At 39.0% G+C, this 18339-nt stretch overlaps 1 protein-coding gene, 1 non-coding gene and 1 pseudogene across 2 annotated transcripts in view; 2 read left to right on the forward strand and 1 right to left on the reverse strand.

The window, feature by feature from the left end:
* Positions 1–297: 297 nt before the first annotated feature.
* Positions 298–18086, reverse strand: LOC125998859 (R3H domain-containing protein 1-like; annotated as a pseudogene).
* Positions 6767–6927, forward strand: LOC125999988 (U1 spliceosomal RNA). Its single transcript, XR_007492401.1, has one exon. It is a non-coding gene; the product is annotated as a U1 spliceosomal RNA (small nuclear RNA).
* Positions 18087–18196: 110 nt separating the features above from the next.
* YIPF6 (Yip1 domain family member 6) overlaps positions 18197–18339 on the forward strand; it is a 68197-nt gene continuing 68054 nt past the window's right edge. Inside the window, exon 1 of the mRNA XM_049767345.1 lies at positions 18197–18262. Within this exon, the coding sequence (XP_049623302.1) occupies positions 18206–18262 (57 nt within the window). The 5' untranslated portion in view covers positions 18197–18205. The remainder of the gene's footprint in view (positions 18263–18339) is intronic.

Consider the following 18339-nt stretch of genomic DNA (forward strand, 5'->3'; position numbering starts at 1 on the left):
CAAAAATTCAGAAATATAAAACAAAGTAACTATAAAAGTTAGGAGGCATTCGAGTAGCATTTACTCAGAGAACTAACTAACTTTATCTAACTATTTATCATTCTGATGTAGATTCCTACAGTCATTTAGGGTAAAATATTTATTTTTGCCCTTTGCTGGATCGCTGTCCTGTCTTTAAGAGCTACATTTATGATTCTTAGAGTCTCCATTACATTAACAGAAGCTCCATATACCAAAACAATTAAAAATGGAAGAGGGCAGGGGAATCACAAAGGTCAAAGGTCCTAAGTGGCTCTGCTATTGAGAGCTTGCCATTTCCAGAATGTGAAACTTATATATAGTGCTTCTTGCTTGTTGTCAGTTTAAATTTGTTAACTGAATGAATTTGTTTCTTCAGTGCATTTTGTGCAATTGAAATGGAGGGGAATATGGCTAAGACTGTGCTTGTGGAGGCCAAGGCACTGGACTTTAGAATGATCAGGGTTGACAGTGTTGTCTCAGATGCCACAGAAGGAGTGATGAAGAGGCTGGTATTGGGTGTTCCAAAGCCACTGGAACTTGGAGCCAATTTGAAAGAGTTCTTCAAAAACCTTCTCAGCTTTCATGCAAGTTGTTCAGTCTGGTAGTTTAGTAATTTACAAAACCTACCCAACAACTGCTTCTCCTGCACCGATGTCAATGGATTCAACTTTTTTGGCCTATTTCCTTCCACAGTTTTCATGCCTGTTGCCTGACTGGCCTGTTGGGGGTGGAAATTGTCCATGTAGAATTGTAATAGGTTTGTATTGCATTGGTTGGCTAGTAACGGATATCTGGCATCTCATTGACTAGGAACAAAAGGTCTAGAAATGGGACATGTTGGAGAGTGGTGGTAGAGAGGGACGCACAGTTTTCAAGGTGTACAGCTGAGCTGGTGCTGGCAACTGAGCTGGTGAAATAATGGTCCTATTGAGTTGAGGGCTGTGCTGAACAACAATGTCTACATTACTGAATTCTACACATTTCTGTCCTATCTAGTGATCAGAGTAGTATTTGTTTCCATGGTGAGGGTGAGCATGGGACTGTGGGTTGTTTGATACATTTACTTACATAAACACCATTCCTTCATCAAATGGCAAGGGTGGTATGGCTGGACACTGGTCATTTTGGGAATTACATGTTTAAAATAGTTTGAGAGAACTGCACTTTTCTGATCCTGAATGTTGCAAGTAATCTTCTAATGAGCTTAACTTATTTTGCTGGCCAGGTGGAATGACAGTATAATACATTTGCATTCCAATTGCAGTATAGATCCTTGATTAGACTGGATAAGGAACATAATAGCTTGTTGATATGTCTGTTGGACAATTCCTTAAGAACCTTGAGGCAATGAAACCTGATATGATGGTACTGAAGTATAGGGTATAACCACTCCTGGGATCTGATGTCCAACACTGTTCAGTTGGTCACCAACAAAACTGTAATTAGGGGATTGCTGAACTTCAATTATTCCTTGGTAGTTTTGCTACTGGTTGAGTATAACTTGATAACCTGTCTGCTGTGCGGGCCGTGGCAGCAGTTGGTTTAAATGTGAATTTTAATGGACAGAAAGGACTGTGCAATTCTGTGGCTGACTGGAGTGATAATGGCCTGGAGCACAGTAACACGATGGCATCTGTGGTGAGGGCTGATGTAGATATCACTGTTGCTGAAGCACAGGCTGGTTCCCACTGGAGACAGAATAGCCAGCAGCAGGGATGGATGCCCAGGTGGAAGTGGGCAAGAAGGAGGTGGAGGTGGTGGTAGCAGTGGCAGTGATGGAAGCTGCAGTCATGATATAGCAGACTGTTGTGGGGAATGAAGAACAACAGTGGACTGGATCATTGTGGGATGAGGATCAGAACCATCTGCAGATGGCTGGCGAGCAAGACTCATTTGGATAAACTGAGACCCAAGATTGTCCTGCTGTGAAAAAATGTGATTAATTGCATTTGAGGCAGAGATGCCTATGGAGGTCCAGGCACTTGGAATCTAACTGGTTGTTGACTCAAACGAGAATTATATAAAACTGGACTTCCATATAGCTTGATGAAGGGTTGACCTTTTTTTTTTGGAAGCCAGCCAATGCTTTTTGTGTATGCCATTGATAATAATGTCTATATCTCCATTAAAGGGGTGATTCAGTAGGCCTGTCAGATGAATTCCCTAACTTGGATGGCTGTTACTTTTACGGAATTTCATTAAAAGGACTGCGGTGAAGAACCAAGTGAATACTTGAGGAAATTTTATAGAGATATTTTTGAATTTCATGTTATGATACTGAAATTATATTCCCTTCATATTATTTGGCTTAAAATTATTTCCTTCTTATATATGGCCAAAATATGACCTCAATCAAATAGATTTGAGTCACCAAAACTTCTTACCTAGTAAAAATATTTGTACTTCTTTCCCTACTAAGCCTGGTAGAACCTGCCAGGCAAGTTCAGTCCCAAAGATCAGTCAGGCAGTTTCTGCCTTTTGAAATGCTAACTTACACCCTTCTAACTCAGGACTTTTACTCATATAGATCTTTTCAGCAGAGCTGCCTAGCTAGTTAGATTATTATGTATATCTAACAGGCCTGCTGCTAATGTTTCTGTTTTTTAAAATTCCTGTCCTTTGTCAATGAGGACATTCCTCTCATACCTGTGACTGGCATTTTACCCCTTAGAAACTCCTAGCTTAGAGATTAAATTTGGAACATGCTTGTCAGAACGTGTTTCCCCATTCACTCATTGTGTCGTCTCAGATTCTTTATGTTTTGCCATATGCCAGTCCGTGTTCTCTACTTCCCTGAAGCAGGACTCAAAGAAATCCTCTGGCACTATCTGACCAAAGCTAGCCAACAGCACTTTTTCAGCTTCCAGAACTGTTACCTCTTGTCAAGACTGAAATTCCATGGAAGCTACTGGCTTTGGTTACAGCAGGCTTGAAGATTCAGAAAGAGTTGTCTTAATCTGTACTTCTCCAGTGTTTTATCTCTGCTCACTCTCAGTGTTACTTTTATAGGTATCTGTTGATCTCCATGAAGGATCATTATTATTATTATTATTATTATTATTATTATTATTATTTTTTTTTTTTTTTTTTTGGTTTTTGGGTCACACCCAGCGGTGCTCAGGAGTTATTCCTGGCTGTCTGCTCAGAAATAGTTCCTGGCAGGCACGGGGGACCATATGGGACACCGGGATTCGAACCAACCACCTTTGGTCCTGGATCGGCTGCTTGCAAGGCAAACACCGCTGTGCTATCTCTCCGGGCCCTATTATTATTATTATTATGGTTTATGGGTCACGCCTGGCAGTGCTAAGGGGTTTCTCCTGGCTCTACACTCAGAAATCACTCCTGGCAGGCTCAGGAGACCCTTTGGAATGCCGAGATTCAAACCACCATCCTTCTGCATGCAAGGAAAAAGCCCTACCCCCATGCTATCTCTCCGGCCCTGAAAGATCATTATTAACTCTTTTGCCAATAATATAATTCTTTTGGGAACAAAGAGAATTTTGGGAAAATATTCAGTCTCTAGCTCTCTGGTATTCTTCTCGTTCTATAGATTTGCTTTTACATTAATTTTCAAATTTATTCTCATCTGATTATCATCTTTGGCAAAAAGAGTTATTTCTCTTGAGACTACTATATCATTTCTGAATGTCATCACCTTTATAATCTTTAATATGTTCATTGACTTTCTCATCAGGCATTCTTTTATTGCTAGTTTTGTTTACATGACATACTTTTCACTCTGATTAACATTGTGGTCTAATCCAAAGTAAGCAGCTACTCTATGTAATAGCATCCTATGGTAGGATGTCAGTGGGGGGAACTTTTTATGTGGAGACTCACTATTATCAGTGAAATCTAGTATTTCTTGTTCCAATTTCAACTGTACAATTCTGTCTTTCGAATTGTTTTGTAATGTATTTACTAAAAACACATGTAGATTTATGCCAGTTTAATCAGTGTATTGTTCTTTTTTATTATTGAGACCATTGTAAATTACAAGCCTTTTACAGTTGTATTTCAGGCATTTAGTGACAGTGAATTAAGGCCATTCCTACCACCAGTGTTGACATCCCTCTGCCCTAGTTCCCCACATACATCCCATATCTTCTCCCCTAGCTCTCAGGACTACCAGTTTAACAGGTCCATTTTGTGTTTAGCTTGTTGTAGTTTGGGCCTCTTGATTGTATTGTCATTGACTTTGGCTTGAGTATTTAGATATGACCTCTTTTTTTTCTTTTCTCAATTTGTAGGAAGACATCGATAAACTAAAAGGTCTACTTTAAGACAAGAAAGACCAACAGACACACCAAACTTCTACACAAAGATGACACTAAATCCCATTTATTTCTCGCAATGTCTATGGACTCAATACATATAACTGAATCTCAGTCATAAACAATTTGGAAACCACTGTGCTTAAATTATGCAATGATAACAATATACTATTTTAAATGGAATAAACTCTTTGACCACTTTCTTCTTTGATCCATTATTTGTAGATAGTAATGAGACCAGGAACTGGAGCAATAATATGGCAGATAGAGCATTTACCTTGCATGTAGCTGACCCAAGTTCAATCCCTGGCATTCCATATGGTCCCCTGAGTCCACCAGGAGTGATTCCTGCACACAGAACCAAAAACATCTTCTGAGCACCATCAAGTGTGGTTCTTTAAAAAACAAAAAATAAAAGCAAACAAAAAATAAGGCAATGGGTAGGACTTTTACCTTGCACATGGATGGCCTGTGTTCAAATCCCGGTATCCCATATGTTTCCCTGGATGGCCAGGCATAATTTCTTAGGACAGATCCAAGAATAACTCCTGAGAGCTGCCAGGAATGGCCCAAACCCCCAAATAAAGAAGCAATTTTTGTGTAATTGTTCAGTAGTTGACTAGTTTGGTGTATTTGTTTATCAATTCTAGGAGCTTTGTTTTTGGACTTGTCTTGGTCCTTAATGTATATTATCACATCATTTGTAATTAGTGATCATATGAGTTTCTCTTTTTAATTTGTATCTTTTTTTATTTTTCTCTTGCCTGGTTGCTTTATCCAGGACTTCTAATACTATATAGTATACAAGTGGAGACAGTAAACATTCTTAACTTGTGCCTAATCTCAGAAGAAATTGTTTTAGTTTTTTATCATTTAAATGATAATGGCATATTCCTTTGCAGAGCTAATGAGGAAGCAGTAGACTGGAGGGTAGACTTAGAAGCCTCTCATCTGTGCTGATCTGACTGAATTAAACTACTGTGGCCTACATACAAAAGTTAGAGGTACCCAGAGTCAGAAGCTCAGACCAGAGACTAACTCTTTTACTTGATTTTTAGGCAACACCTGGGAGTGCTCAAGGGCTATTCCTAGGTCTGCTTGCAGTCAGAATTTCTCTTGGTAGGCTGGATGATAATATGAGATGCTGGAAATAGAACCAGGATTATCTACTTGCAAGTCAAATACCTTACTACCTGTGCTATGGATCCAGCCTTCAAGGTCTTCTAAAATAATCTCCCACCTACATAAAACTCCTCTGAGACCTCTCTTGCATTTGGGAAACGACTAACAGCAAATTAGAAAGTAAACTCATTGAGACTTCAAAAGTAACCATGGTAAAGGTACACAAAATCCCACCACAACTTATGGATAAAACTGCAACCCTGCAAACCCACTCAGTACTAATTCCTTAAATAAATGAAATTCTGAAATGGAGTTCAGAATGGAAATGCTTAGGATACTTAACAAGCTCAGAGAAACAATGAATTATACTGCAAATAAGACAAAAATAAGAAAATCTCAAACAGAAAAGACAGAACTGAAACCTTGGTACACAAAATGAAAAATTTATTGTAAAGCCTCACCATCACCAGCACACTAACAGCTAGTGAGGAACAAATTAGTAAGTTTGAAATACAAAAAACCACAAACAACACCACAAAATGGAAAAAAGCCTCAAAATCAATCAGCAGATAACAATAGATATTTGGGGGATGAATTCAAATGGAACAACATAAGAATAGTTAAGGTCCCATGGAGCCAGGAAGAAAACCAGTACAAAGAAACAAAAGACATCATTGCTAAGTTCCCAGAATGGGAGAGGGCATGTTCCCAGAACTAGAGAACTGAAGAGTACAAGCTAATGGAGCCCTAAATAAAATCACCCTTGGGCAATACAAATAAGAACAACGATAATCATTGATATAGAGAACTGAAAGCATCAAGATTAAGAAAGGAAAATATATACAAAGAAGCCTCCTTAAGGTTTATAAAGTATTTACCAAAGGAAACTAAACAGGTTTTAAGAGCCTCTTTAAGATTTATAAAATAGTTACTGAAGAAAACTGACTGGGCCTGAAGACACACACGAAGTACATTTGGGGCATGCACATACAAAGCATACATGGGGCACATATAGGGCATGCACAGAGCACACATAAGGCATGCACAAAACATGCATGGGCAGGCACACATAGAGCATGCACCAAGCACACATGAGGCATGAATGGAGCATGAATGTACAGCTGTATGTGCTTGGAACTCGCATGAAGCACTCATGAGCACCCAAGGAGCGTGCACGCTGATGCACACTGGCACCCAGAAGAACAGGCAGCGGCTGTTCAGATCTTCACAGGGAAAAGGGATATTACTTTTCTTTGGTGGTATATAGGAAGAATATAAGGAGATGAACATCTCTCCAAGTATACTTTTTACATCCAGACTCTTGTTCACATTCTAAGAAACAATGTATATTTACCTGACAGGGAGATACCATAATCACGAAGGTGGTTTTCCTAGGGTGAGTCTTATCCATTGCACTCTGGATGTACTGATCCCTGTGATATCCCCAAAAGTGGGAAACTAGATTGCATAATATGTGGTAGTGGGAACTGCTTTTGTACTCTCCGCTGAGGAAAAATAAAGGAACAATGCACAAATTCACAGATCAACAACAACTCAGGAACTTCATAAACTCGAAACTACATTTATGAGAATTAAAGAGGCTAATCTAAGACAAGATGAGTCAGACAAACATACCAAACTTCTACAAAAGTACTGCACAAAATTCCATGGCAATATTCTCTCTTTATGTCAATGGACTAAATGTACCAATTAAGAGATATAGAGTTGCAGCATGGAATATGAAACTCAACATTCTACTGCTACAGGAAACACATTTGAATAGTTTGAGCAAATAAAGACACAAAGATAAACGTTGTTCTTGTTCCTTTGTGATGTGTTCCAGTCAATGTGGCATAAGATGGTACCTCATTTTTGTTTTGATTTACATATCCCTGATGATTAGTGATATGGAGCATTTTTTCAAGTGCCTTTTGGCAATTTGTATTTCTTCTTTGAGGAAGTGTTTGTTCATTTATTCTCCCCACTTTTTGATGGGGTTAGATTTTTTTCTTGTTAAGTTCTGTCAGTACTTTGTTTATCTTAGATAATAGCTCCTCATCTGAATGGTTTTGGGTTTCTCATATTCTGTGGGGGGCCTTTGTATACAAGTCACTATTTCTTTTGGGGTTCAGAAACTTCTCAGTTAAATATAATCCCATTTGTTTACTTCTGATTCCAATTGTTTGGATAGAGGTGCTCCCTCCTTGAAGATGCCTTTAGGCTCAATGTTATGGAGTGTTTAACCTACATGTTGTTCTTTATACCTTATTGGTTCTGGGTCTGATCTAAAGATTTGACCTTTTTGTATGGTGTTAGATGGAGGTACAAGTTTGCTTTTTTTGCATGTGGCTGACTAGTTGTCCAAACACAACATGTTGAAACTGATTTCCTTGCTCCATTTTATATTTCTTTCCCCTTTATCAAAGATTAGCTGATTTTACGTCTGAGGGAAATTCTGTAAATACTCAAGTCTATTCCATTGATCTGAGCTTCTGTCTTTATTACAATACCTTGCTGTTTTAATGATTATACCTTTGTAATAAAATTTAAAGTTGGGAAAAGTGATGCCTCCCATCTTCTTTTCCTTAAGGGTTGCTTTAACTCTTCATTTGTGTTTATTATTACAAATGAATTTCAGTAGTGTTTAATCCACTTCTCTGAAGAATGTCATGGGTGTCCTTAGAGAAATTGCATTAAATCTATACAATGCTTTGGGGACTATTGACACTTTAATTATGTTAAGCCTACAAATCCATGATAAAAGAACAATAAATATGGAGTGCAACAAGGAAAAGCCCTTCACCAATTGATGCTGGAAAAACTGGTCAGCTACATAAAAGAAAATTAGTGCATAACTCTAACACCATCCATAAAGATACAATATAAATGCATTAGGGACCTTGATATCAGACCTGAAACCATAAAGTACATAAATAAAAAGTCCTGGTGATATCAGCTCAAATGCCTGCATTCTAGGAGTTTTAGTCAGTTTGTTGTCTTTGGAGATACCCCTAGTTGAGTGTTGAAGTAGCTTCATTAGTGAAGTGGTGATTGTAGTTTCAGCTGACATGCTATCAGGCAGGGTGGGAAGTTGGCCCACCACTCCTCCAGACACTGCCAACTTTCAGCTGTGGCCGATCTTACCATTATTTTCAGGGCTTCATTCACATTTCTTTCTATAATATATTGAGTCTATAAAGCTGGCCCAATGCTAACATGGCAACTGGAAACTATGTTTCCAAAAGTGATTATTTAAAGGATATTATTTGGGAATAAAGACAAAATCTCGTATCAGTGAATTATAATAGAATATTCTAAGAGATTTTATCATGTATATAAGTTAATTTTTGATAAAAATGTAGGATGAACTTTCCGTGATATTAAATCTAAAGGCATCTTCAAGGGTGAAACAGCATTGACCAAGCACTTGTCAGTGATAAATAGTACAACATTAAATTAAGAAGCTTTTGCAACCCACAAGAAATGATGACCAGGACATAAAGACTTCCTACAGAATGGGAGAATAACTTCATAACCATATGATTATTGGTTAATATCAAAAACATATAAGTCACTGATGGAGTTTAACAAGAAAAAATCCAATCCCATTCAAATATGGATAGAAGAGATGAACAAAAATTATCTCAAAGAAGAAATACAAATGGTCAACAAATGCTCAAAAAAATGTATCCACACCAGGGAGATGAAAATCAAAACAATGATGGGATCTTATCTTATGCCACAAAGTTTGGCACACTTCAAGAAAAATAACAATGTTGTGCAGTGTAAAGAGAAAAGGACTCTTATTTATTGCTGATGTGAGTATAAGCTGGTTCAGGCATTAGGGAAAATAATATGGACATTCTTCATAAAACTAGAAATTGAGCTTGCATTCAACCCAGAATAATTATTTCTGAGAATATACTCTCTGGTTTCAAAGTCACAGTGCAGAAATGGCATCTGCATTGCTATGTTAATTGCAGCACTATTAACAATAGCTAGAATTTGTAAATAACTGAAGCACCCACAAATAGGCACATAAAAAAACTGGGGTCCAAATAAGCAATGGAATACTAAGCAACTTGTTGGAAAAATGATGTCATGGAATTTGCTTATGCATTAATGGACATTAAGAGTATCTTGCTATATGATATGTGTCAGAGGGAGTGGGAGAGATATATGATAATCTTATTAATCTTTGGAATATAAAGAAAACTTGCTGTATAAGAATAATCACCAAAGAAACCATGAGAAGTCTCTGGGACCGACAGCTCAGGTGCATCTGGGCCCCAGCCCCCTACCCAAACCACCGGAACTCAGCTCTCTGAGTCAGCAACACAGGCCTCGTGGGTCGCAGACACACCCTACCCCAGACCTCCAAAAATCTCCTCCAGGCACCAGGACCAACCACTCTGTACAATAATTAAGAGATCTAATCAACTTAAAGTTCAACAAAAGAATCATGAAGACGTAATACATTTATACAATAGAATACTACATTGATGTAAGGAATGATTTAGTCATGGATTTTTTGAAATAAATAAAACTGTAAGATATCATGAAAAATGAAGTAAGCTAGAAGATGGATAAATACAAAATGATGTGGTCTTTAGAATAACTTCATGAATAAATACAATGGGTACTGTTGAGAACACTTGGGGAAAAAGTACAGTGAGGAAAAGGAAAGAAACTGAGTGAAGGAGTAGAAACACAGATGTGAAATAACAGGAGACAAGGATGAAGGGGGACTCGTGCATCAGTTGTGTTAAGGAAGTATAGACGTTAATATCTTAACCACGGGTTAAACAATAAAGAAATCATGAGACTCAAGCATTAACAACCAAACTTAAAAAGTTGTCTGTTACTTTGCAACATGAATGGACCTAGAAAATATTATGTTAAACGAAGTAAACCTGAAGATGAAAGATCAACATAGAATGATAGCACTATTCTGAAGTACCTAGAATATACACCAGATATACAACCAAACCCCGCGATCAAGTAACAGGGTGTAATAGGATAGAAACCTCAAACACTGTAATAATCACCATATACTGGGGAGTAGAGCCCAAAACAAAGGGAAGAGAAACAACACAAAGCCCAACTACACATTATATCATAAAGAAACCAGCAACAGCAGAAACAGCAGTGTAGAGAGAACAGGTATATAATTATCGTTTTACTACAAAGGCCCATAATAATTTACTTAGGAGTCTTATACAGGATTACAGGTAAAGATTATGATGGGAAATTACTGATTCCAACGGAAACATTTCAAAACAATATGTTTGAATGCTTTAACCTTACCATATTTAAAATAAATCTCAGTTTTTTTGTCCATAGGGGTTCCTGGATACAAAGGGTGAACATCCTACGGTGGTACCTTGGTACTCAGTCACATGAGGTATCATACTCAGCTTGCATCATGAAAATGTCCGGATAAAACTCTTTAACATACCCTTTATCTCTAGATTATGCCCTCTTTTAGGACCTGAAGCACATGACAAGCCAGACCACCAAAGCAACAACCGTGACCTACAGATTTATACTACAGGGCCTAAGCATCAAACACATTCAAGCAAACTAACATGCCTTTGCTCTTTTACCCTCTGTTCTCATTGCTTCATATTTTTGTTGTTGTTTGATTGCTGGTTTGTTTTGTTTTGTTTTTCCTTTTCTCTCTTCTTGTCTCCCTTTCCTTCTTCTACTTTCTCCTCCTCATTATCAAATTCAATCCATGCCAAATATAAACCACACTGTTACCTCCTCTATAGGAAAGGAAAGTTGACATATAGGGTGCTGCGGATGATACTGCAAAGGATAAACACCTATATAGATAGACCTCACAAACACAACGGTCAGTACTCGAGACATAAAATCTATACATATCCAAAAATTGATCTATTAGTTTTTTCTCCTAACAAGTACTATACTTACCTATCTTTCTGCACTCAGCACATCTCTTGCCCTCCCCACATCTCTACATTAATATATACCTAAACTAACTTCTACATGTTTATATGAGGGCAGGAGCATACAGAGATAGGAATCCTCCTTAATAGACAAACCTAAACCACAAACAACCCATACCTATACCCTATATAACCCTTCCCATGTACTATTCCCTCTCCCCCTTCAGAAATTCAACTATCCCTTCACCCCTCAATCCCATCCCCGATATCCCCACCATATTATAACTCTTCACCCTCAGTTCTTAATCCATTATGCATCAAGACCAACCTTCTACCCCAACGTACCCGTACCCTGTACCCAAGTGAAGAGACACCCACTCAAACTCACACCTTGATCCCGGCAAGAAAATACAACCAACACCCCAACTGACTCATGCAGTGTGACCCTCCTAATCACCTCTCCATAATGTGGACTCTGGCTTGATACTGGACCTAGCTCCAAAATGACCCCCACTGAAAGAACTCTACCCAAGACCTCCCTGCCTGGAGCCCACACCCCACAAGGAAATCTCAATAGACAATGGGGAAGCCTATACTTTCATCATAAGTATAGACCTATATAACACTACCTCTTATCCTGTTTTACCCCAAATGTAATCTCCTGTATCACTTTCTCCCTTTTTCTTTGATTTTTTTCTTGTTCATTTTTAATTTGTTTTGTTTTAGTTTTTGTTTTTTGATTTGATTTGTTTTTGCTTCTTTTGGGTCACACCTGGCGGCGCTCAGAGGGTGCTCCTGGCTCTATGCTCAGAGGTCGCCCCTGGTGGGCATGGGGGACCATGTGGGATGCCAGGATTTGAGCCACTGTCCTTCTGCAGGAAAGGCAGACGCCTTGCCTCCATGCTATCTCTCCCGGCTCCATTTTGTTCCTTTAATTATGTCTTTTGTTTAATCTTTTTTTAAAAAGAAACTTTTTTCTTTAGATATGTGTGAGCATATATATATTTTTAGTTTTTGTCGTGTGTCTGTTTTCTTCTCTCTTCACCCCAAATCCACCAGCAATATAATGTAGCACCACTTCTTCCTGCAAAGGCATATTAAAAAAGGGGAAATTTTACGTGTAAAAACAAGCTCTTATCTACTAGGGATAAGAACTCATACTTTTTTTTTACAACACAGGGGCATCTCGCACTCTGAACTTATGTCATGTGGAACCAAATTAAACCTCAGGGAATTAGGCACAGACCGTCCAGCCTTGATTCCTGGATTTCAGACATAGAAACGACAGAGATCTCCACAACAGCCCCAGGAACCAAATCCCCTCCAGGGCATCCATAATGCTGCTCTGACACCAACAAGCACCAGTTCTAAATTCATAACCTGATAACAAGGAAATGAGAACAACTTGATCTAAGAGCAAGTTGTCCTTCCTCACCAGCCAAAGATAAGACAAAATCAGAAGACACGTCAGCCTTTGATCTGTGCAAACCATGATCTCTATATACAGATGACTGGTTGTTACAACCAGTACTGGACAGTACGCATCCCGGGACCAACAACAACAACAACAACAACAAGCTCTAGCCTAGCTTTTGGTCTACGATCTGTTCAACAAACAAGATCTCCAATTCCAGAGGTCTGACTGAGACAATCGCAACTGAACGGGTCTTCCAGAAACATAACCAAAGACTATCCCAGGCTCCATCCTAGGAGCAACATAATGACCAAGATCACCAACTAGGGGCCGGGCGGTGGCGCTGGAGGTAAGGTGCCTGCCTTGCCTGTGCTAGCCTAGGACGGACCGCGGTTCGATCCCCCGGTGTCCCATATGGTCCCCCAAGAAGCCAGGAGCAACTTCTGAGCGCATAGCCAGGAGTAACCCCTGAGCGTCACAGGGTGTGGCCCAAAAACCAAAAAAAAAAAAAAAAAAAAGATCACCAACTATAGAAGATGGATTAAAACGACACTGAAGAGCAGAACTGCTAGAACCACAAGGAAAGACTTCATCATAAGCTCCATTCCTTGAGCTGCACAGACACCAAGATCTCTAAATACAGAGGTCTGATTTTACCATCCATGATGAAGCAGAAGTCTTCCATACACCACAAAAGCACGGAGGGGAGAGTAAATGATCATGCAAGGAGTCTATAGTTAATCCCATGGCAGTATACTTCAGGGGTGAAGAAACCCTGTATCTCCTAGGCCAAGGGAATTCCCTCTATAATATCCCCAATAGTTTCTGTGCCTATGCAGGGGGGGAAAGCACAAAATAATCATTTTTCCTCATATATATTTATTGATTGATCTATTTTTGATGTCTTTATTTTAGTGTAGATATTGAAGTTGATGTCTCAAATTTTATTTTATTTTATTTTATCTTATCTTATCTTTATCTTTCTTTTTGAACTCTGGCATGGTTTGATTTCAGAACCAAGACTATTGTGTGGTGCTTGTCTTTATTGCTGTAGTGCTCACTGGATATTTAATTGGATATGTCTTCCTGTATTTTGCTGTGGTGTTTCAATTACCTTTTTCATGTCCTCTCTCAAACTGAGGTTGAAAGTCTCTAGGACTCCACCCATTTTCAGCTTATTTGATTTATTTTTATTTTTTTATTTTTTCTTATTTTTTACCCCATTCTATTGCTTTTCTTTCCTTCAAACAAAGCCACGTAACTCGAATTATCTAGCTCCACCTCTCAAATAGAGGGGGAAAAAGGGAGGGTACCAGGACCAAACAGATATATGATAACTAATATATATATTAACAGATATATAAACAGATATATGATCACTAATAGTAAGCTAGACTAAGAGGGGACCACCTACTCTAGCAGCCCGGGGGGTGATGGTGAGGTATATAGGTTGCAGGAAGGGAACGGAGATGGGGGAGGACAAATTTGGTGATGGGTATTCTCCTGATTCAATGCTAATATGTACCTAAAATACTACTATGAAAGATATGTAAGCCAATATGATAAAAATAAAAATAAAAAAGAAAATAAAACATGTTCATAATACCAAAAAATTGTTATGATGGCAGGTTTGAATGGTGGTGGTGGTGTTGGTGGCATGGGGTAAACTCTGGGAACATTGGTAGAGGAAGATTGACACTGGTGCTGGGATTGGTGCTGAAACATTTATGTCCAAAACTTGACTATAAATAACTTTGTAAATCACAATGTTTTTAATAAAATTTTATTAAAGATAAAAGTTTTAAAATAATATTTTTTAACAAATACTATCAGGGGAGTGGATAGAAAAATCTAAATGAGATAGAAAGACATTACTGTAATAAGTCCTAGAGACAATAGGGTTAAGGCCTGGAAGGGCCGGAGGACTGGTTCACAATTTGAAGCTCACCATAGAGTGCTGAATGCTGTTAGGGAAATAACTACACTAAAAACTAGTATGACAATGTTTAAGTATGAGAGATGTAGAATGTCACGAATACAGGCAGGGGTGAGGATGCGGGGGGGTATTGATGGTGGGAATGTTGCACTAGTGAAGGGGGTATTCTCTTTATGACTGAAACACAACTATAAACAAGCTTGTAATCATGGTGCTTAAATAAAGATTTATAAAAAATATGCAAGTGTAAACTAAAGTTAATGGCTAAAAATGCTGAAGAATCAGAGAGAATGTGCAAGACTGGCCTTGACAGAAAGAAAAGGAAAAATCATTGCAATATATAACAAGCACTTCCAGAGTAGTGTCAAATATTAAGCATGTTTGTCTTATGAAAATGTTAGATATGACATTGATTTTTGGTTTGAGACATTTATTAGCTTAACATAAATAAGCTTCTATTTATTAACACACTTATTTTATTTTATTTTTGGTTATTGGGCCATACTCGGTGATGCTCTCCACTCAGAAATCACTCCTGGCTCAGGGGACCATATGGGATGCAGGGGATGGAACTGCAGCCTGTCCTAGGTTAGCCACGTGCATGGCAAACACCCTACCACTACACCACCGCTCTAACCAAATACACATATTTTAGGAATAAATTTGAGTTTTAAGAATAGGGGCCGGAACCACTAGTAAAAATATCTGGAACTGCAAAAAAAAAAAAGGTTACATTAGTGTTAACATATATGCTTTTAGTTATACTAGCATTCTGGGGGATAAAGGAGGGAGATAAGGGATATATGCTTGGGAACAGGGATGAAGGGAGGACAACTCTACTGGTGGAAAGGCCCTCATTTATTGTCACTGTGTACCTTAAATATCACTGTGTAAGATTTGCCGTTATATATTCTAATAAATATCTGTCATTTAAAAATAGGAAAAAATAACCAAAGAAGAATAGGGGCCAGAGAGATAGCACAGTGGTAAGGCGTTTGCCTTAGACATAGAAGGATGGTTTGAATCCCAGCATCCCATATGGTCCCCCAAGCTTGCCAGGAGCAATTTCTGAGCATAGATCTAGGATGAACCCCTGAGCGCAGCCGGGTGTGACCCAAAAACAAAAATATAAACAAACAAACAAACAAACGAATAAATTAACTTCCTCTCAGTGTATTAAAATCATTGATTATTGGGGATGAAGTGATAGTACAGCAGGTAGGGCATTTGCTTTATACATGACCAAACAGGATTCTATCTTGGGCACCAAATATGATACCCCTATTTCCATCAGGGTACCTTAGACTCAGTACACATTTGATATTGAAATAATTTTTGGTGGTGCCACATATGGAAACCTTTTACTATTGCCAAAATTTTCACAGAACCCCACATTCAGATATGCAACCCCCATATTTAGTTGTGACCTACACTTTAAGAAGCTAAAATTTAGAGCACCTCATTTGCCAGAGTTCAAATATCCCATGTCCCATAATTACTGAGTACAATACTGGCTGAACTGTTGTTTCAGTGTAGCATACATGCTACCTGCAATTTATACCAAGTGATTTCTGTCTGCTCCAGAGTCAGGTGTGTGTGAGTAGCACAAAATGTGGTTAATCTTGTGGTGAGCACAACCAAAAAGATTTGTTAGCAGTATAGCCAGAAATTATGTCTTCTGGTAAGCATGTGTATGAGCACTGTAGTGAATTCTGGGTGAGCCATACAATCATAATTTGCATGCCTCACATGTTCAAACACAACTAAAAGAAGTGCAAGTTGTGGCAAACACCATACCCAAATATGCAAGCTCAGTAACTGGATAAGTGATAACTGGTGAAGGCCACATCCAGGCATTTTTGCAATCTCCATCAATCGTCATCAACAACCAGCACCATGCTGATGAAAGGAAGGGTGAAGAGGGAGGTCAGAGAAACACTTAAGTGTGGCAAAAAAGCAGTGAGAGGGGGCTGGAATGTATGCCTGAGGACCAGATTGTTTTCCAAGTAGGGAGTAATCCCTGAGCACCACTATGTATGATCCAATATTAAAAAAAGGTGGAGGCTATCAAGGTATCACACAGAAGTGTGGGTGTATGAGGGGGTGGTTGTGGGTGGCAGGTATGGGAATATTAGTGATGAGAGTTGTTGACACTGGTTGTGGAACTGGTGTGGAAATATTATATTTCTAAAAGTTAACTATCAATAACTTTGTAAATCACGGTTCTTTAAATAATTTTTTAAAAAAAGAAGAAAAATAATTTTGGAGTTCTCAAGAATATAGATGAGGTTATCTATGGTCTTATAGAAGTGATAAGGGATTTGATAATTATATTTCAAGTATCAGAAGTTACAACTGAAATAAAGTGTACGTAATTTTAAAATTTTAAATGTTAAATATTTGATTGGTCTAAATTGTAATAACACATCCCACGGCAAATTTTTCTGGTTCCTGCTTTTCTGTACTGCCTATCCAAAATTGTAAAAATATATTCCACTCATCACTAGTTTGTTTAAAAGTAGAAACTGGAATTTGTATCCCCCAAGGGCACGCAGGTATCTTGAATACAAGTCTGTGTTAGCTAAGTCTGTATAACTTGATTTATTTTAGTCTGGACCAACTGAAGTGAAAAACAAAACGAAACAAAACAAAACAGGAGAGAAATTTCAGGAAGGAGATAGGAAAGAGGTTCTGACACATAGGTTTTGTTTCAAGTTGTTATTCCAACTCATTCTCTTTGATTCCTTAAATATTTTTTTTGTTTTTGTTTTTGGTCACACCTGGTGGTGCTCAGGGGTTCCTCCTGGCTCTATGCTCAGAAATCACTCCTGGCATGCTCTGGAGACCATATGGGATGCCGGGATTCAAACCACTATCCTTCTGCATGCAAGGCAAATGCCTTACCTCCATGCTATCTCTCCGGCCCCTGAGTCCTTAACTATTTTAGTGCCTGCCCTCAAATGTCCTAACAATTTTGGAATATGTCATGGCATTAAGAGTTTACAATGTCTAAGAACAATTTCCCCACCCTATCAAGGGAGGATTTTTTTAGCTTGCTCTTCAAAAAAGCGAGGAAGCAAAGTAATCGTGGACGTCTGCGTGGCGATCACGCATTAGTTTATCAAAGTCGAAGTAGGAAACGCTTAGGTACCAAACTGAGTGGCAGTAGCCTGGTCCAGGGCTCTGTAGTGGAGGAAGCAGTGGCTTAGGGAAGGCGTGATCATTGATGGGAGCATGACAACTGCTGAGAGCGGGAGAGTGGGTTCATTGGACTGGCGAGAGTAAATAACCCGAGAAGCAGGTCTGAATGAAAAAGGAGCCCAGAAGTGGAGATCTAGAGAAAGAGGAGGCATCTTCCGGCTTCCGCGGCCTCGCTCAAAGAAGTGCAAAGGGCAGCGAATCATTTTGACCCGACGCCTTCCCCGGGATCGCCGCAGCAAGATGACGCACTGACAGGCTGCGGCCTCCACGTCTTAAATTTCGCAAAGGCTTGTGGGATCGATACGGGAGACGCCTGGCCAAGATGGCGGAAGCCGCAGAGTCTCCGGGACACCCGGATCCAGCCTCGCCTAGGCCCCTGGTGAGCTTGGGGTCTGCGACAGAAAGGGACCGAGGGTGAGGCAGAGCGCCCCCTCAGGAGGTCGGTTGATGAGCCTA

Source organism: Suncus etruscus, chromosome X, assembly GCF_024139225.1.
Source record: "Suncus etruscus isolate mSunEtr1 chromosome X, mSunEtr1.pri.cur, whole genome shotgun sequence".
NCBI lineage: Eukaryota > Metazoa > Chordata > Mammalia > Eulipotyphla > Soricidae > Suncus > Suncus etruscus.